This window comes from Callithrix jacchus, chromosome 6 (genome assembly GCF_049354715.1).
Source record: "Callithrix jacchus isolate 240 chromosome 6, calJac240_pri, whole genome shotgun sequence".
NCBI classification, from domain to species: domain Eukaryota; kingdom Metazoa; phylum Chordata; class Mammalia; order Primates; family Cebidae; genus Callithrix; species Callithrix jacchus.
In genome coordinates, this window is record NC_133507.1 from 95,371,404 (window position 1) to 95,392,596 (window position 21,193).

The 21,193-nt window shown below is 40.9% G+C and overlaps 1 protein-coding gene across 11 annotated transcripts in view; it reads left to right on the forward strand.

The window, feature by feature from the left end:
* Window positions 1-21,193, forward strand: part of ZRANB3 (zinc finger RANBP2-type containing 3) — a 309,784-nt gene that overhangs the window by 256,854 nt on the left and 31,737 nt on the right. For all 11 annotated transcript variants that reach the window (XM_008998974.6, XM_035305048.3, XM_078327919.1 and 8 more), the window contains one exon: window positions 20,359-20,773. In XM_008998974.6, the coding sequence (XP_008997222.4) occupies window positions 20,359-20,773 (415 nt within the window). The remainder of the gene's footprint in view (window positions 1-20,358; window positions 20,774-21,193) is intronic.

Consider the following 21,193-nt stretch of genomic DNA (forward strand, 5'->3'; position numbering starts at 1 on the left):
CAAAAAAAAAAAAAAAAAATTAACAAATTGAGTTTTAAATATCTGATTGGGTTTTTTGTTTGGGAAGGGGTACGTGTGTGTGTGTGTGTGTGTGTGTGTGTGTGTGTGTGTGTGTGAAGTGTGTGTGAAGAGACAGAGTCACTTACCCTTACCCCTACCACTGTAACTGATTTAAAAAAAAGAGAAAGACAGAGTCTCACTCTGTTGCCTAGCGTGGAGTTCAGTGGAGAGGTCAGAGTTCACTGCATCCTTAAACTCCTGGGCTCCAGTGACCCTCCTGCCTCAGCCTCCTAAATAGCCAGCACTATCATCATGCCACCATGCCAGGCTAATTTTTCATTTTTTGTAGAGATGGGGGCTTCCTTATGTTGCTTAGGCTGATCTCAAATTCCTTAACTCAAGCAATCCTCCTGCCTCGACCTTCCAAACCACTGGGATTATAGGTGTTAGCCACTGCATTCAGCCCTGATTGGTTTTTATTAGCGATTCATGAATTGGACAGCATCCCATTTATGAACTAAAAATATTCTTCACTAAGCTGAGCAGAGCAGAGTGAGTGAGTTTTATAGGGAGAAAAGGAGAAACAAGGAACAGAAAAGAAAGCAGAAACAAGGAACACAAAGCAGATTAATGGTTTCAAAGTTATTTTCCTTGGAGGGGTAAAGCAGAGAGGACTTCTCATCATGCTGGTTCAGGTTGACTGGGCCCCTTTTGATTGTTTGCTTTGGATTTCCAGGGGTTTTGTTTGTTTGTTTGTTATTGTTGTTATTGTTTAAAAAAGAAACTGCCCTCTTTTTAAGTTTGGTTTGATTAAGTAGCACCTAGCATGTGTTACTCTGTTGTGGTTTGGTCTAGTCTTTTGGGTCCTAGTGTAGGAGCTTAGACTAAAACAATGGCTTCACATAAATTTTATTTAATGTTGCCTAATGAGTATAGGGTTTCTTTCTGAAGATAATGAAAATGTTCTACAATTAAACAGGGGTGATGGTTGTAAAACTCTGAATATACTAAAATAATTGAATTGGACACTTTAAAAGGGTGAATTTTATGGTATATGGATTATATGTCAATACAAATGTTTTCTGTTTTGTTTTTTTTTTTTTTGAGCTGAGTTTCAGTCTGTCACCCAGGCTGGAGTGCAGTGGTGCCATCTTGGCTCATTGTAACCTCCGCTTCCCAGGTTCAAGCGATTCTTCTGCCTCAGCCTCCTGAGTAGCTGGGATCACAATCATGAGCCACCACACCTGGCCAAAGCTGTTATTTTTTAAAAGAGTATATGCTAAATTTTGAGGAGACAAAGATGAGGAAAATGGCTAACTTTCCTGTGGAGCTTACTCTTTAGTTGGGAAAAAAGCAGTTGTAAACAAATCTAATGCAATATGATAAATATAAAAATAGAGACATGTAAGCCAGGCTCTGGGAACACAGGAGAGAATAACTACCTGGAACATTTGAGAAAATTTCCCTCAGGAAATATCTGAGTTGGATTTTTTTTTTTTTAATAGATGGGGTTTCTCTATGTTGGTCAGGATGGACTTGAACTCCTGACCTTATGATCCACCCACCTCAGCCTCCCAAAGTTCTGGGATTACAGACATGAGCCACCATGTCTGGCCCTGAGCTGGATTTTAAAGGATGAATTCAAAGGCAGTAGGTCCAATTTCAGGCTGAGAGAACATCAAAAGCATGCCTAAAGGCACAGCAATATGAACAAACATCAGTTGTTCTGGGAATGTGAAATCTACACAAACATGTGAGCTTATGGCACACGAGAAGTGAGTTGAAGGAGAGGAAGCCTAAAACTTTAGCACTAACCAGTTGGAGAGGAACTCAAACTTGCCATGCCAAGAAGTTCGACCTGATTCTGGAAGTATTTAGTGTCATGAGAGATTTTTAAGCAGACAAATGACATGTTCAGATTTCTGTCTTCAAAAGATAATCCTAATGGCAATGTGAAAAACAAATGGAAGGGTAAAGAGGCAGAAGTTCTTGGAGGCAGTGGTACTTGGGGAATGGATTACAGTCGTGCATCACATAATAATGTTTTGGTCAACTACGATCGCGTATACATGGAAGTCTCATAAGGTTATAATGGAACTGAAAAGTTCCTATCACCTAGTGAGGTTGTAGCCACAGTAACATGGTAGCACAATGCGTTACCTTTTCTATGTTTACATACACAAATACTCATCATGTGATACAGTTACCAATAATATTCAGTACTCTAACTGCTGTACAGGTTTGTAGTTGAGGAGTAATAGACTATACCACATAGTCTAGATAATGGTATGTATGCTATGCCATGTAGGTTTGTGTAAGTACACTCTATGATGTTTGGCACATTTGTGAAATAACCTAAAGATACATTTCTTAGAATGTATCTGTATCTCCATTGTTAAGCAAAGCACAGTATAGTTTCCCATCTAGTTTCAGCCTGTGGTGAAGGTATCTCTCTCCATTCCTTGTCAGTGCTTTCTCCCGCTGATTTTTCAGAGCCTGAGAACTTGTTTGGGTCGCAGTTCAAGGTATGTGAACTGTGCTTTGCTCTCTGCCTCTCCTTTGCTTTCTGCCTCCACTGTAAGCACAGCAAACAAGTCTACTTTGGCAGGCCCTACCACTCCTCTGATGCTAGATCTGAGCTGATGAGTTAGGAAGTCTCGTTTTGGCCCTGGGTTCTAACTGGCTTCTTCAATATACCTTTTACCAGAATTTTACTTTGGTACAATCAGGCACTTACAGGTCTATTATTAATAAAGCCAGTTCCTTTTTATCCATGATGCTATTAGTATGTATAAAGCTTCTTTGTCAGGGATTCCCAGAGGGGATTTGAGGCACCATACCCACCCTGAATTCCTAACAATGGTAATGACAGTAGAGAGGGAAAAAATGCCAGACATTTCAGCAGTAGAATCAATAAAATGAGACCTGGATAGAATCCTATCTAATAGCAGCAGAATAGAAGGGATTGAAGCAGGCACTTAAGGAAAACACCACAGCCAACAGCATGCAGGTAGATAAAGAAAGGACAAATTGAAACAATGGAAAGAGATCCAGTTTAGTCTAAACCTGGAGATTCCATGTAGAGGACTTTATATTTAATTTAGATGAGCAGTGAAGAGCCAAAAGATTGTGATGGTAAAGAGGGGCTGGCTTAAGGACAGAGGTGAAGAGTTCACTCAGGATATCTTGAGACGGGGTGTCTCTGAACTTCACCTGTTGTCTAATAGTCATTTGGAGGCCAGCACTCTAGCTTAAAAGAGAAATAATGATACATAGATGCACACTAGACATAAGTGGATTAATTTAATCCCCTGAGTTACATTCTAATAATTTATATGTTATATGATATTTTGCTATAAATTCTAATTGTCCTTACTGGAAGAGACAGCCTTTCTCAAAGACACTTGCGTATACTACTTTTGATGTTATGATTTTTTTCTACAAAAAATCCTTTAATCTTTTCTTTATATTTTTTAACTTTTACTTTAGGATTGAGGGTACAATAGGTTTGTTACATAGGTAAACATGTGTCACAGTGGTTTCTTGTACATATTTTTTCACCCAGGTATTAAGCTTAGTACCCAATAGTTACGTTTTCTGCCCCTCTCCTCACGCAACCTCCCCCCTCAAGTAGACCCTAGTGTCTGTTGTTTCCTTCTTAGTGTTCATAAGTTCTTATATTTTAGCTCTCGGCTCACTGCAACCGCTGCCTCCTGGGTTCAAGTGATTCTCCTGCCTCAGCCTCCCGAACTGGGACTACAGGTGCACACCACCATGCCCAGCTAATTTTTATATTTTTAGTAGAGACGGTGTTTCACCATGTTGGCCAGGATGGTCTTGATCACTTGACCTTGTGATCCGCCTTCCTTGGCCTCACAAAGTGCTGGAATTACAGGCGTGCATCACTGTGCCTGGTCTGTTTTAGTCCATTTTCATGCTGTTGAAGACATAACCAAGACTGGGAAGAAAAAGGTTTTTTGTATTTTATTTATTTATTTAGTTAGAGATGGAGTCTTGCCCTGTGGCCAGGCTAGAGTGCAGTGGTGTGATCTTGGCTCACTGCAACTTCTGCGTGATTGGTTCAAGTGATTCTCCTGTGTCAGCCTCCCAAGTAGCTGGGACTATAGGTGCACACCACCACACCCAGCTAATTTATATGTTTTTTAGTACAGATGGGCTTTCACCATGTTGGCCAGAATGGTCTTGATCTCCTGACCTCATAATCTGGCCACCTTGGCCTCCTAAAGTGCTGGGATTACAGCATGAGCCACTGCGCCTGGTAGAAAAAGAGGTTTAATTGGAATTACAGTTCCACATGGCTGAGGAGGCCTCAGAATCATGGTGGGAGGTGAAAGGCACTTCTTACATGGTGGTGGCAAAAGAAATGAGAAGGAAGCAAAAGCAGAAACCCCCGATAAACCCATCAGATCTAGTGAGACTTATTCACTATCAGAAGAATAGCATGGAAAGACCAGCCTCCATGATTCAATTACCTTACTCTGTGTCTCTCCCACAACACATGGGAAATCTGGGAGATACAATTCAAGTTGAGATTTGGGTGGGGACACAGCCAAACTATATCATTCCACCCCTAGCCCTTCCAAATCTCATGTCCTCACATTTCAAAACCAATTAAGTCTTCCCGAAAGTCCCCCAATGTCTTAACTCATTTCAGCATTAACCCAAATGTCTGCAGTCCAAAGTCTCATCTGAGACAAGGCAAGTCCCTTCTGCCTATGAGCCTGTAAAATCAAAAGCAAGCTAGTTACTTCCTAGATATAATGGGGGTACAGGTATTGGGTAAATACAGCTATTCTGAATGGAAGGAATTAGCCAAAACAAAGGAGTTACAGGGCCTATGCCTGTCCGAAATCCAGTGAGGCAGTCAAATTTTAAAGCTCCAGGATGATCTCCTTTGACTCCAGGTCTCACATCCAGGTCACACTGATGCAAAAGGTAGGTTCCCATAGTCTTAGGCAGCTCTGCCCCTCTGGTTTTGCAGGGTACAACCTCCCTTGTGGCTGCTCTCCCAAGCTGGCATTGAGTGTCTATGACTTTTCCAGGAGTATGATGCAAGCTGTCAGTGGATCTACAATTCTGGGGTCTGGAGGACAGTGGCCCTCTTCTCACAGCTCCACTAGTCAGTGCCCCACTAGGGACTCTTTGTGAGGGATCCAACCCCATTTATCCTTCCGCACTGCCCTACCACTGTTCTCCATGAGGGCCCTGCCCCTGCTGCAGACTTTTGCCTGGGCATCCAGTCATTTCTATACATCTTCTGAAATCTAGGCAGAGGTTCCCAAACTTCAATTCTTGACCTCTCTACACTTGCAGGCTCCAGGCTTGGAGCTTCCACCCTCTGAAGCCACAGCCCAAGCCATACATTTGCCCCTTTCAGCCATGGCTGGAGCAGCTAGAACACAGGGAATCAAGTCCCTAGGCTGCACAGAGTACAGGGACCCAGGACCTGGGCCACAAAACCACTTTTTCCTCCTGGGCCTCCAAGCCTCTGATAGGAGGGAATATCATGGAGGTCTCTGACATGGCCTGGAGACATCTTTCTTATGATCTTGGGGATTAACATTAGGCTTCTTGATATTTACACAAATTTCTGCAGCTGGCTTGAATTTCTCCCCAGAATTTTTTTTTCTATCACACATAGTCAGGCTGCAAATTTCCCAAACTTTTATGCTCTGCTTCCTTTATAAAACTGAATGCCTTTAAATGAAGTCACCTCTTGAATGATTTGCTGCTTAGAAATTTCTTCTGCCAGATACCCTAAATCATCTCTCTCAAGTTCACAGCTCCACAAATCTCTAACATAAGGACAAAATGTCACTGGTCTCTGCTAAAACATAAGAAGAATCACCTTTGCTCCAGTTCCCCAAAAATTCCTCATCTCCATCTGAGACCATCTCAGCCTGGATTTTATTGCCCATATTGCTATCAGCATTTTGGGCATAGCCATTCAACAAGTCTCTAGGAAGTTCTAAATTTTCCCACATTTTCCTGTCTTCTTCTAAGCTCTTCAAACTGTTCCAATCTCTGTTTATTACCCAGTTCCAAAGTCGCTTTCACATTTTCAGGTATCTTTTCAGCAACACCCCACTCTACTGATACCAATTTATTGTATTAGTCTGTTTTCACACTGCTGATAAAGGCATACCTGAGACTGGAAAGGAAAAGAGGTTTAATTGGACTTACAGTTCCACATGGCTGGGGAGGCCTCAGAATCACGGCAGGAGGCAAAAGGCACTTCTTGTGTGGCAGTAGCAAGAAAAAATGAGAAGGAAGCAAAAGCAGAAACCCCAGATAAACCCATCAGATCTTGTGAGACATATTCACTATCACTAAACTAGCATGGGAAAGACTGGCTGCTGTGATTCAATTATATTCCCCTCGATTCCTCCCACAAAGTGTGGGAATTCTGGGAGATATAATTCAGGTTGATATTTGGGTGGGGACACAGCCAAACCATATCACACTTATAAGTGAGAACATGTGATATATGGTGTTCTGGTCTTGTATTAGTTTGCTAAGGATAATAGCCTCCAGCTCCATCTATACCCCCACAAAAGATATGATATCATTCTTTTTTATGGCTACATAAAAAACCATATTTCATGGTGTATAAGTACCACATTTTCTTTATTTAATCTGTCATTGATGTGCATTTAGGTTGATTCCATGTCTTTGCTATTGTAAATAGTGCTACAACGAGCATTTCTGTGCCTATGTCTTTATGGTAGAATGATTTCTATTCCTCTGGGTGTATACCCAGTAATGGGATTGCTGGGTCAAATGGTAGTTCTGCTTGCAGCTCTCTGAGGAATCACCGTACTGCTTTCCACAATGGTTGAACTAATTTACACTCCCACTAACAGGGTATGTGTTCCCTTTTCTATGCAACCTTGCCCACATCTGTTATTTTTTAACTTTTTAATAATCGCCATTCTGACTGGTGTGAGATGGTATCCCACTGTGGTTTTGATTTGCATTTCTCTAATGATCAATAATACTGAGTTGTTTTTTTTTTTATATATACTTGTTGGCCTTGTATGGCTTCTTTTGAGAAATGTCTGTTTGTTTCCTTTGCCTACATTTTTTTTTTTTTTTTTTTTTGAGACAGAGTCTCATTCTGACATCCAGGCTGGAGTGCAGTGGTGTAATCTTGGCTCACTAGAACCTCTGCCTCCCAGGTTCAAGCAGTTCTCATGCCTCAACCTCCCGAGTAGCTGGGATTACAGGTGCACGCCACCATGCCCAGGTAAATTTTTATTTTAGGTAAAGACAGGGTTTTACCATTTTGGCCACACTAGTCTCAAACTACTGACCTGAGGTGATCCACCCACCTCAGCCTCCCATAGCTCTGAGATTATAGGCATGAGCCACAACACTGGGCCCTTTGCCCACTTTTTAATGGAATTTTTTGCTTTTCTTTTGCAAATTTATTCAAGTTCCTTATAGATGCTGAGTGTTAGACCTTTGTCAGATGCATAGTTTGCAAATACTTTTTTCCTTTCTGGAGGTTTTTTACTCTGTTGATAGTTTATTTTGCTGTACAGGTGCTCTTAATTTAATTAGATCTCACTTGTCAACTTTCGCTTTTGTTGAGATTGCTTTTGGTGTTCTTTGTCATGAGATCATTGCCCATTCCTTTGTCCAGGATGGTATTGCCTAGGTTTTCTTCAGGGCTTTTATAGTTTTGGGCCTGGAGGCTCTATACAGGGAGTTGCTGAGTCACTACTGGCTCGATAGCCCTGGTGGGGGATGGCTAGAGCCCCAGGCCGAGAGGACCTACCCAGTGAGGAGATATGGGAATGGGCACCCATGTAACAGTCTGGCCAGTTTTCCACAGGGCTACTGGAGAATGCTGAGTACTCCTCCAGTCCCTAGTCACCTCAGATTTTCCAGTACCTAGAGGTATCACCAGTGAAGTGTGCGAAACATCAAAGATGGTAGCCTATCCCTCCTTCTGGGAGCTTCATCCCAGGGAGGTACAGGCCTGTCACTGGTCCAGAGGCACTTGAAGGAGGTAGCTGGTGACTTGGTTGGGTGGGAGGTTCTGCCTAGTGGAGAGAAATGGGATCAAGGACTCACTTAAAAAAAGCAGTCTGGCCACATTTTGGTAGAGCAGCGTGCTGTGCTGGGGGATATCTTCTGCCCTCCATACTCCCTTCCACCTGGACTCTTCAAAGCTGGAAGACTGGAAGAGCCAAGGTGCCCAAACAGCAAACATGGCAACCAGCCCCTCCCCTCAGGACCTCCTTCTTAGGGAGGTGCAGTGCTGCTTCTGGTAACTGACTGGAATTCCAGTGGTGCCACGGAAGTGAGTTGCTGTAGAAGTGAGGCCTGCAGGCTGTTGCTAATCATCCACCTACATTCAGCCTCTTTCCTAGGGATGTGTACAGGAGTCTAACCTCTCACTTCATGGGACATCACACCTGGCTAAGACCATGTCTCTATAAAATAATAATGCTAAGTAATAACATTTTCTTTTTTACTACTTTGGGTTTTTTAAAAAATCAAAATGTGTTTTCTTTTATTTTCTCTCTACCTGCAGAGAAACTTTAGTAGTTGTGCCTAAGAGTGGATTATTGTTAATATTTTATTCAGTTGTATGGGAATGAACATTTTGGAAAGTCCGCAAAAATACAGTTATTTCTTTCTTAGAATAATTTAAACGTATTTTTTCAGTTAGATGATTAAAACCCTACTGTGTCACTCTATATCCTTTGAAAACAGACTCTTGGCTTGTTTACAAATGCCAGTGAGGGCTCCTTAGTTCCAGTTCCAATCATCAATTCTCTGTGGTTGAAGAGACCAGCATGGTGTCCCAATCACCCATTTGTAAAACAGGTTTATTAATTTTTTTTTAGGAACTGGAGCCAAATGACATGAGGCAGTAATGATTCCTACCAGAGCTGCCCTTTGATCACAGTCTATTAAACCTGACATCAGTGCTTTTGTTGGAAGCCTGTGCTTCCCTGGAATAGCACCAAGCTTTGAAGTGCTTTATTTTTTATGAGTTTTACTAGATTTTTTCCCCCTCTCCTTCATTTCTAATAACTGACTTTTAATCCTATCATCATAGCCAGGGGATTTGTCTGTAAAGACCAGTAGTTTGCTATGGTGCAAAACAGAGCAAATAGATTACGACTCTGAACTTTTCAGATAAAAACATGCATTTTGCCATCTTAAGCATTTTGCAGTTTGTATTCCCAGCACTTCTCACCAAAAGCAGTATTTTTCTTTTGTTTTTCAAAAACAATATTGAACAAAAGACAGGAACATAATAACTGAATAACTGAATTTCAGCTGTATAAAGAGAGGAATATGTTCTTCTATCTTCCACTTTCCTTATGACATGGGCATGTTGTTGTAATTATATTTTTCTCATCAACTTTGTGATAAAAATTACTGTAGGCTTAGATCATTCCTCCTCCTCTAAGGAGCAGGGAGTCATGTTATTGATGAATCATTTTTGGAAAACATGCATTTATTTGGGGAGCATTCTATTTGCAATTATTTCTTACTGCCTTTTTCCCAAATGCTTTAATCAGTGAATTTACTAACAGCTGTAGCAGTGTTACCATCTCTACTAAAAGAGGACACTTTATGATGAATTAACAAAAAGGACAACAGAAAAATCATTAGAAGCATCTTACAGATACAGAAATTTTATATTTATATTTGGTATCTGTATCTACAAATCAGTATCTTGTTTAAGGTCATCTTTGTCTTTTATAAACCAGACATATCCCCAATACCCACTTGAATCTTGATGAGTCAATAGTGATATGTCTCTGTCTCAAAACATCAAGGATGGCTGGGTGCTGTGGCTTACGCCTATAATCCCAGCACTTTGAGAGGGCAAGGCGGGTGGATCACCTTAGGTCAGGAGTTCAAGACCCACCTCGCCAAGGTGGTGAAACCCCGTCTCTACTAAAAATACAAAAATTAGCTGGGCATGGTGGCAGGCACCTCTAATTCCAGCTACCCAGGAGGCTGAGGCAGGAAAATGACTTGAACTTGGAAGGCAGAAGTTGCCGTGAGCTAAGATCACACCATTGCACTCCAGCCTGAGCAACAGAGTGAGACTCTGTCTTGAAAAAAGAAAAAAAGAAATGGAGCTATTAAAACCACAAGTGCCTCTTCAGGTGTTTTATTCTAGTCTCTTAACACCTAGCCTTTGTTGGGTCCTGAATTTTTTTTTGAGACTATGGAGACAGTAAAGAACTGCTTCCCACAAAATACATACAATGCAGAAAAATGACAATTTCAAGGGCTTCCCAAGTTCACAGATGGCCATCCAGAGTCTTGGGAGCAGCCCATAGACTCCAAGTTCAGAGCTCATATTCAGGCCAGGTGCCTGTAATCCTAGCACTTTGGGAGGTCAAGGTTGGCAGATTGTGTGAGCTCAGGAGTTTGAGACCAGCCTGGCCAACTTGGTGAAACCCCGTGCCTACTAAAAATACAAAAAATTAGCCAGGTGTGGTGGCACATGCTTGTAGTCCCAGCTACTTGGGAGGCTGAGGCATGAGAATCTCTTGAACCGGGGAGGTGGAGGTTGCAGTCAGCCAAGATCGTGCTGCTTCATTCCAACCTGGGCAACAGGGTGATAATTAGTCTCAAAAAACAACAAAACAATCAGCTGGGCGCGATGGCTCAAGCCTGTAATCCCAGCACTTTGGGAGGCCGAGGCGGGTGGATCATGAGGTCAACAGATCGAGACCATCCTGGTCAACATGGTGAAACCCCGTCTCTACTAAAAAATACAAAAAAAATTAGCTGGGCATGGTGGTGCATGCCTGTAATTCCAGCTACTCAGGAGGCTGAGGCAGGAGAATTGCCTGAACCCAGGAGGCAGAGGTTACGGTGAGCCGAGATCGCACCATTGCACTCCAGCCTGTGTAACAAGAGCAAAACTCCGTCTCAAAAAAAAAAAAAAACCAAAAAAATCATTTTCAGTAAACCAGGAGCCCCTCTCTGTTTCCATCCAGCAGATATAAAGACCTTTAGGGTATATCATAGAGATTTTCTCACATGTTTTTCTATTCCTCATAGCTACTAAATGTCAAAGAGACCTCATCAACCAACTTCCTGCCGATTGCCCAGAGGCTACAATCAGAAAGCACAGTTGATGACATGGATCAGGTTTCCCACTGATTACCTTATAGGAACTCTTTATTCCTTTTAGGCCTTTTAGTTGCTGGCAGCCCTGTGGCCAGGACCCTAACTTGTTAAGTTTTACTCCCTGTGACAGCATTCATCGTTGTTCAATTTAGCCACCGTAACATTAGCCATAATCTTGCTAATCTTGCCCTCTCCTTTTGCTAACATATTAGCAAAATTTTGGTTCAAAATTTTTTTTTTTTTTTTTTTTGAGATGGAGTTTCACTCTGGTTACCCAGGCTGGAGTGCAATGGCGGGATCTCGGCTCACCGCAACCTCTGCCTCCTGGGATCAGGCAATTCTCCTACCTCAGCCTCCCTAGTAGCTGAGACTACAGGCACCTGCCAACTCGCCCAGCTAATTTTTTGTATTTTTAGTAGAGACGGGATTTTACCATGTTGGCCAGGCTGGTCTTGAACTCCTAACCTCGGGTGATCCACCTGCCCAGGCCTCCCAAAGTTCTCGGATTACAAGTGTGAGCCCCCATGCCAGGCTAATTTTTGTGTTTTTAGTAGAAATGGGGTTTTGGCATGTTGTCCAGGCTGGTTTGATCTTTTAGGCCCGATCAAGTGATCTGCCTGCCTCAGCCTCTCGAAGTGCTGGGATTACAGGCGTGAGTCACCATGCTCGACCTTCTTTAGTTGTTTTGTTTTGTTTTGTGGGAAGGTTGCTTGTGTTTTTTAATAAATATTGCAAAATTGTGATTTGTTTTGTTTTTGTTTTTTTGGTGGGGAAAAGGAGACATAAGTCTTTAAAGGAATGGATTCCTTACAATATAGAATGGGACAAAAGATTCAAGTATTATTTAAACATTATTCAGTGTATATGACAGTGGACTATTATCCATTTTATATATATAGTTATGCTGTCAGTTTGTTTTATTCGCTCTTCTTTAAAAAAAAAAATTAAGGAAAGAAAGGAGGATAATGAAGAAATTACCCAGAAAGTAGAACAAAGATACAGAAAAAGTGAAGAAAATAAAATAATCTGTTCAGAAGCTTTCTTCCTAAGAGGAGGTCTAGAAAGAGAAGATAGAAGAAGAAAAAAATAATTTTAGAAAACTTCCCATGATGAAAGGACACAAGTTTATTTGAAGTACGTACCGAAAGCCAGGTGCAATGGTGCATCTGTAGTTCCCAGCTACTTAGGAGGCTGAGGCAGGAGGATTGCTTGTGCCCTAGGAGTTTGAGCCCAGGCTGGCTAACACAGCGAGACCCCATCTCTTTAATAAAAATAATTTAAAAAGGAGCCCAGCACCGAATCCCCACCCCTCGGTGGGGTGCGGGAAATGTGGCATACGGAAGACCCACTCCCCTGCCCCGCTCGTGGGGGCCCAAGTCCTTCTGATCGAGGCCCAGCCCGCGGACGGTGTGAGGCCGGTAGCGGCCCCTGGCGCGCCATGCCCGGGTCTTCCCGGAGCCGGGTTGCTTGGGAATGCAGCCCATAGCAGGTGGTAAACTCCATCTAAGGCTAAATACCGGCACGAGACCGATAGTCAACAAGTGCCATAAGGGAAAGTTGAAAAGAACATTGAAGAGAGAGTTCAAGAGGATTCCTGGATTCCTGTGTCCTCCCAAGCCTAAACCAGGAGGAAGCTGAAACTATGAATAGACCAATAACAAGGTCAGAAGTCGAGGCAGCAATTAAGAGCCTACCACACAAAAAAAGCCCAGGTTCAGATGGGTTCACAGCCGAATTCTACCAGACACAAAAAGAGGAGCTGGTACCATTTCTTCTGAAACTATTCCAAATAATCCAAAAAGAGGGAATCCTTTCCAAATCATTTTATGAGACCAATATCATCCTGATACCAAAACCTGGCAGAGAACCAACAAGAAAAGAAAACTTCAGGCCAATATCCATGATGAACATAGACGCAAAAATCTTCAATAAAATATTGGCAAGCCGATTGCAACAGCAAATCAAAAAACTTATCCATCATGATCAAGTAGGATTCATCCCGGGGATGCAAGGCTGGTTTAACATACACAAGTCTATAAACATAATTCACCACATAAACAGAACCAAAAACAAAAACCACATGATTATCTCAATTGACGCAGAGAAGGCATTCGACAAAATTCAACAGCCCTTTATGCTAAAAATTCTCAATAAACTCGGTATCGATGGAATGTATCTCAAAGTAATAAAAGCTATTTATGACAGACCAACAGCCAATATCATACTGAATGGGCAAAAACTGGAAGGATTCCCTTTGAAATTCGGCACTAGACAAGGATGCCCTCTTTCACCACTCGTATTCAATATAGTACTGGAAGTTCTAGCCAGAGCAATCAGGCAAGAAAAAGAAATAAAGGGTATTCAAATAGGAAAGGTGGATTTGAAAATTGTCTCTATTTGCAGACGACATGATAGTATACCTAGAAGACCCCATCGCCTCAGCCCAAAAACTCCTGAAACTGATAAGCAACTTCAGCAAAGTCTCAGGATATAAATGTGCAAAAATCACAAGCATTCCTCTACACCAATAACAGACTTAAAGAAAGCCAAATCAAGAATGAACTGCCATTCACAATTGCTACAAAAAGAATAAAATACCTAGGAATACAACTCACAAGGAACGTAAGGGACCTCTTCAAGGAAAACTACAAACCACTGCTCAACGAAATCAGAGAGGACACAAACAGATGGAGAAACATTCCATGTTCATGGTTAGGAAGAATTAATATCGTAAAAATGGCTATACTGCCCAAAGTAATTTACAGAATCAACGCTATCCCCATCAGGCTACCATTGACTTTCTTCACAGAACTGGAAAAAGCCACCATGAAATTCATATGGAACCAAAAGAGAGCCAGCATAGCCAAGTCAATTCTAAGCAAAAAGAATACAGCGGGGGGCATCACACTACCGGATTTCAAACTATACTACAAGACAGTAATCAAAACATCATGGTACTGGTACCAAAACAGAGACATAGACCGATGGAACAAAACAGAGGCATCGGAGGCAACACAACATATCTACAACCATACAATCTTTGATAAACCCGACAAAAACAAGAAATGGGGAAAGGATTCCCTGTTTAATAAATGGTGTTGGGAAAACTGGCTAGCCATGTGCAGAAAGCAGAAACTGGACCCCTTCCTGACACCTCACACTAAAATTAACTCCAGATGGATTAAAGACTTAAACATAAGACCTGGCACCATTAAAAACCCTAGAAGGAAATCTAGGCAAAACCATCCAGGACATAGGAGTAGGCAAGGACTTCATGACCAAAACACAAAAAGCATTGGCAACAAAAGCCAAAATAGACAAATGGGACCTAATCAAACTCCATAGCTTCTGCACAGCAAAAGAAACAGTCTCTAGTGTGAATCGGCAACCAACAGAATGGAAAAAAATTTTGCAGTTTACCCATCTGACAAAGGGCTGATATCCAGAATTTACAAAGAACTCAAACAGATTTACAGGAAAAACAAGCCCATTCAAAAATGGGCAAAGGATATCAACAGACACTTTACGAAAGAAGACATATATGAGGCCAACAATCATATGAAAAAATGCTCATCGTCACTGGTCATCAGAGAGATGCAAATCAAACCACATTGAGATACCATCTCACGCCAGTTAGAATGGCGATCATTAAAAAATCTGGAGACAACAGATGCTGGAGAGGATGTGGAGAAAAAGGAACACTTTTACACTGTTGGTGGAAGTGTAAATTAGTTCAACCATTGTGGAAGACAGTGTGGCGATTCCTCAAGGCCTTAGAAATAGAAATTCCATTTGACCCAGCAATCCCATTACTGGGTATATATCCAAAGGACTATAAATCGTTCTACTATAAGGACACATGCACACAAATGTTCATTGCAGCACTGTTTACAATAGCAAAGACCTGGAATCAACCCAAATGCCCATCGATGATAGACTGGATTGGGAAAATGTGGCACATATACACCATGGAATATTATGCAGCAATCCGAAATGATGAGTTTGTGTCATTTGTAGGGACATGGATGAATCTGGAGAACATCATTCTCAGCAAACTGACACAAGAACAGAAAATGAAATACTGCATATTCTCACTCATAGGCGGGTGATGAAAAATGAGAACACATGGACACAGGGAGGGGAGTACTAAACACTGGGGTCTATTGGCGGGAAAAGGGGAGGGCCAGCGGGAGGGGGAGGTGGGGAGGGATAGCCTGGGGAGAAATGCCAAATGTGGGTGAAGGGAAGAAAGGAAGCAAAACACACTGCCATATGTGTACCTATGCAACTGTCTTGCATGTTCTGCACATGTACCCCAAAACCTAAAATGCAATAAAAAATTTAAAAAATAATAATAATAATAATAAAGAAAGTACCTACTGAGTGTCTAGTATAATGAATGGGAAACCAAAACACACACTAAAGCCACTACCCTCCTGATTTTTTGCTTTGAGTTTTCTTCTGGATATTTTACTCATTCGACCATTGGTTTTGTTCCCTTGTTTTCTGTCCTTGACTTTTTACCTTTTTTTTTTACTTTATTGAACTACCTTGTGGCATGACATCCACTTTTATGATTTTATCCACCTGCATGTCCATGATTGTTCTCTGATACCTAGACCCAGTTGTCTCTCTCTCTCTCTCTTTTTTTTTTTTTTTTTTTGAGGTAGTCTCACTCTGTCACCTACCCTGGCACAACTCAGCTCACTGCAACCTCTGCTTCCTTGGGTTCAAATGATTCTTATCCCTCAGCCTCTCAAGAGGCTGGAATTACAGACATGTGCACCATGACTGGCTACTTTTTGTATTTTTTAATAGAAATGGGGTTTTGCCATGTTGGCTGGGCTGGTCTCAAACTCCTGACCTCAAGTCATTGGCCCGCCTCAGCCTCCCAAAGTGCTGGGATACGGGCATGAGCCACTGCGCCTGACCTCAGTTGTCTCTCTTATGTACTCCAAACCTGCTTCCTGGAATTGTCTACCCCATTACCACTAGTTCTTGCACATTTCTAAAAGTGAGCTTGTTTCTTTATCTCTTCTTTTTTGGTCTTCTAATGAACCTTTTTATCTTTCTGTATTTTCTCTTGTAGTAACTGAAAATGTCATCCCTACCATGTTACAAGTCAAAAATCTAGCAGTCTGAGGATCATTCTAGGCCCCTGCATCTTCCTCACCCTTCATGTTCAATCAGCGTGTCCTATCAGATCTTGCTGATAGCCCCATGTATCCTGAGTTCCCAGGAAACCCTCCCATTCCTCATTCTTATATAGGAAGGGACAATCAAGGGACATTAGACATTTGAAGAGAAAATCTACAGCATGAAAAAGATAAATAAAAGTAAACTAATCAAAAATTGATCCTCAAGATAATTTTCAAAAAACTCTCAAATAGTAGTTTTAGATTTGAGATTATATTGCCCATAAAAATAAAATGAGAATATGGTTTAATAAAAATAAAGAATAGAGCATAACAAGGATCTTGTAGATGTTAAAATATGACTGCCAAACTAAAATAATTCTATAGAAGGGTTGAAAGATAAATAGAGGAAAACTAAGAGTTTACAGGTAAAAAGACAAAAAGAAGGAAAATATTAGAGTAAAATATAAGACATAAATGTATAAGTCCAACATTCTACTAATAGGAATGCCAGAAAAAGAGAAAATTAAGAGGAAGGAACTAGCAAAAAATAATAGAAATTTTTAAGAGCTAAAGATAATATTATTCAAAATTAATAAGGTATCTTGGGTGCTGAGCAGAATTTTTTAAGGCATGTAAATATAGATTATATAGAGGTAGATCACTGTGAAATTTTAAAGCGCCAGAAATAAAAGTTCCTGAAGACCTCTAAAAGAAAGCAAAAATGTGCAGCCTACAAAGGAACAACATCTGCAGCATCATCAGATGTTGGGAAAAAACAGAATGATGCCTTTAAGGATTTGAGAGGTCAGGCATGGTGGCTCATGCCTGTAATTCTACCATTTTGGGAGGCCAAGACAGGTGGATTGCTTGAGCTCAACAGTTCAGGTCCAATCTGGGCAACATGTTGAAACTCCATCTCCAAAAAAACCACAAAAATTAGCCAGGCATGGTGGCATGCTTCTGCAGTCCCAGCTACTCGGGAGGCTGAGGTGGGACGATTGCTTGAACCCAGGAGGTTGAGACTCCAGTAAGCTGTAATTGCACCACTGCACTCCAACCTGGGTGACAGAGCAAGACCCTGTCTCAAAAAGGAAGGATTTGAGGAGAATCGTATGCCCAGCAAGACTACTGAATAAGGATGAGGACAAAATCAACTCATTTCTAAATAGGCAAGGACAGAAAGTTTACCTCTCGGAAAAACAGTATGGTTTAACTAGAAATAGCTGATAAAATTTGTTCATGTTTGCTGAACATTTGCTAGTATTTTCAAAATTCTGCAAGTTCTCTTTGCAGTTTTATTGTATAAAATAGAGTATTTTCTTTAAATATTGAATTATTTCTGTTTCTTTGTTAGGTTTTTTAAGAGACAGGGTCTTGCCATGTTGCCCAGACTGGTGTAGAACTCCTGGACTCAAGTGATTCTTCTTCCTCAGTCTCCTAAGTAGCTAGGACTACAGACACACACCACCACACCTGGCTAATTTTTCTATTTTTTGTAGAGACAGGATCTTGCTATGTTCCCCAGGCTGGTCTCAAACAATCCTTCTGCCTTGGCCTCCCAACGTACTGGAGTACAGGCTCAAGCCACTATACTCAGCCTGTTACTTTAAAAAAAAAAAAAAACACCAAACTTCATCAGCCAATTAATCTCTCTGCTTTCTTCTACCCTCCCCTGCTTTTTTTTTTTTTTTTTTTTTTTTTTTTTTTTTTTAGTGAGATGGAGTCTCACTCTGTCACCCAGTCTGGAGTGCAGTGGCACGATTTCGGCTCACTGCAACCTCTGCCTTCCTGGTTCAAGCAGTTCTTCTGCCTCAGTCTCCCAAGTAGCTGGGACTACAGGTGTGTGTGCCACCATGCCCGGCTAATTTTTGTATTATTAGTAGAGACAGGTTTTCACCATGTTGGCCAGGATGATATCAAACTCCTAACCTTATGATCCACCTGCCTCGGCCTCCCAAAGTGCTGGGATTACAACTGTGAGCCATTGCACGTGGCCTACCCTTTTTTATTTTATTTTATTTTTTTTTTTAGAATTTCCCTTATGCATTGTTCTAAAAATCATGTCTCGTGGTTGATAATTTCATTCTTTGTATTTATCTGAATTATGTATATTTCTGCAACTAATTAGATAACTTTTTATAGTATGTAAGAATGTATAAATTAGCAGTTAAACAAAAAAAGTTCTACATTATGGGAAGTAGGGGGATAGGGGAGCGCTTTTTCCCTATTATGACATGTTTTAATTTTACTAATTTAATTTCCTAAACTTTCCTTCCTTATTTTTTTGCTTCCTTTTTTTGTTTCGAATTTTTATACTGTGGTAACAAAATTTGCCATTTAACCATTTTTAAGTGTACAGTGAGTGGCATTACATTCACAGTATTGTGCACCCACCAGTATTTCCAAAAATTTTCCATTACCCCAGAGGTTCTATAATTATTTAACAATCACTCTCCATTTCTTCTTCCCCTCTAGCCTCTGGAAACCACTAATCTTTATGTTTCTATGAATTTTGTTTTTTTTATAGCAATAATTTAAGTGAGATGTTTCTATGAATTTTATAATTCTGTCTTATACAGTACCACTAAAAAGTACAGATAATAATCATTATGTAAAATATCATTTATAATATATGGCATTTTGTTATCATCATCTACAGTGTCTGTCTTAGTTATCTATTAATGCATAACAAATTGCTCCAAAACTTAATGTCTTAAGACAACAGTAGCCATGTATTATTTCTTATAGTTTCTATGGGTGCAGAATTCAACCAGCGTACAACAGGGATGACATATCTCCTCCGGGATAACTGTGGCTTTTGCTGGAAAACACCCCAGGCTAGGGACTGAAAACTTCTCTGAAGGCTTGTTCACTCACCTGTCTGGCAGTTGGTGTTGTCTGTCACCTGGGGGCTTTTCTGGGGCAGTCAATTGGAACACCGCAGGATTTCTCCATGTGGCCTGGGTTTCCTCACACCAATGATGGACACTTGCCAAGGCAAGTGTCCCAAGAGAGAAAGAAAGGGAGGGACAGAGGGCCAGCCAAGTGGAAGCCATATTACCTTCAATGACCTAGTCTCAGAATTCACTCAGCATTAGCCATGTGTGGTGGCTCACACCTATAATCCCAGCACTTTGGGAGGCCAAGGTGGTGCATCACCTGAGGTCAGGAGTTTGATACCAGCCTGGCCAACATGGCAAAACCCTGTCTCTACTAATAATACAAAAATTAGCCAGGTGTTGTGGTGTGCACCTGTAGTCCCAGTCCTCAACCTCTCAGGCTCCAGCAATCTTCCCACCTCAGCTTTCCGAGTAGCTGGGACTACAGGTGCATGCCACCACTCCTGGCTAATTTTTGTTTTGGGGTTTATTATTTTTTATTATTTTTTGTAGAGACAGGATTTCAGTATGTTGCCCAGGCTGGTCTTGAGCTCCTGAGCTCAAGCAATCTTGACGTCTCATCTTCCGAAAGTTCTGGGATTACAGGCATGAGCCACCACACCCAGCCTGATTAACAACAGCCTTTGTGCTATTTGAAAAATGCTTCCTGGTCAAGAAAACATTTTTGCATGAATAACATTGTTTGTGAACATTGTGTTTATTAGTTTGAGTGTGAAAGCAGTTTTTTAGGTCCTTGATTGACCTGAAATATTCAAATACACAACTGCCTTTTTTTCCCTGACGTACATCTAGGGTAACATATTAAGTATGTTTTTGTTATATAACCTCTCTAACCAAGTTATTTTATCTCTCTAAAGCTTCAGTTTCCTAATTCAAAATGTGATAATAATAATAGTGCTGACCTCATAGCTGACATGTGGATTAAATAAGTTAATATATGTAAAGTGTTTGGCACACAGTAAATGCTAAGGAAAAAGTTAGACATAGGAAGTACATGGATATGTTTTACATATATAGAGATAGATAGAGATATAGAAGGGTCAGAGCATAATGAATTCATTTCCAAAAAGGTATTCAAAGGATAAGGCAATACGGTTAACTAAAATATTTTGTTAAGCTCTTTCATTTAAGAAGAACATATTAGATTGTTTCTTACTTTGATAACTACTGTTTGCTTTTCCTAGTTTGAAAAAGAAAAACAACATGATATTCGATCATTTTTTTTACCACAACCTAAAAAAAGACAGTTGATGACCTCCTGTTATAAATCAAAGAATTTCCAGGAGGAAAATACTATAGTGTCATCAGACCCTACAAAAATAGCTGCAAGAGATATCATCGATTATGAAAGTGATGTTGAACCTGAAACTAAAAGATTGAAATTGGTCACCACGGATGACCACTACAGTCCCTCAGAAGAAACACCATCTCAGTCCAGACAAATCAGAACTCCACTCATGGAAAGTGTCCAGGAGACCAAGGCCCAGTCAACCACCCCAACCTTTCCTGTAGAGGGCTGGCAATGCAGTTTCTGCACCTTTATCAATAATTCAGTGTTACGTTATTGTGAAATGTGTGAGAATCCTCAAGGCAGTGCTGGTGAGTATATAAAAGGTGACCGTGGAGGTGAGGGCTGTTAATGGTGTCTTCAGATAACCTGTGCTTTTAGAGACTGCCGTTATCCAACTTTAGTGTGACTCAGCACAACTTTAGCTTTTAAAGTGGAATAAGAGCTTCATATAGTGAAGACTGAATTTATCCCTTGTGGAATGTGAAAAGCTCCCGGTTCTGTCAAGAATGTATATCCCCAAGCATCTGTGATACGGCATTAATTTGGCACAAATGGACATTTCTGATTAATGTCAGCAGGATATGAATTCAGTGGGCAGGAATAGAAGCTCTGTTGCTATGGTAGCAAATAGGCCTTATACTCATAGACCTGCTGTTTTCTCTCCTCTGTAGATAATACTTGTTTTTAAGGAAATTATCGATTATTTTTATGTTTAAATAGCAAAATAA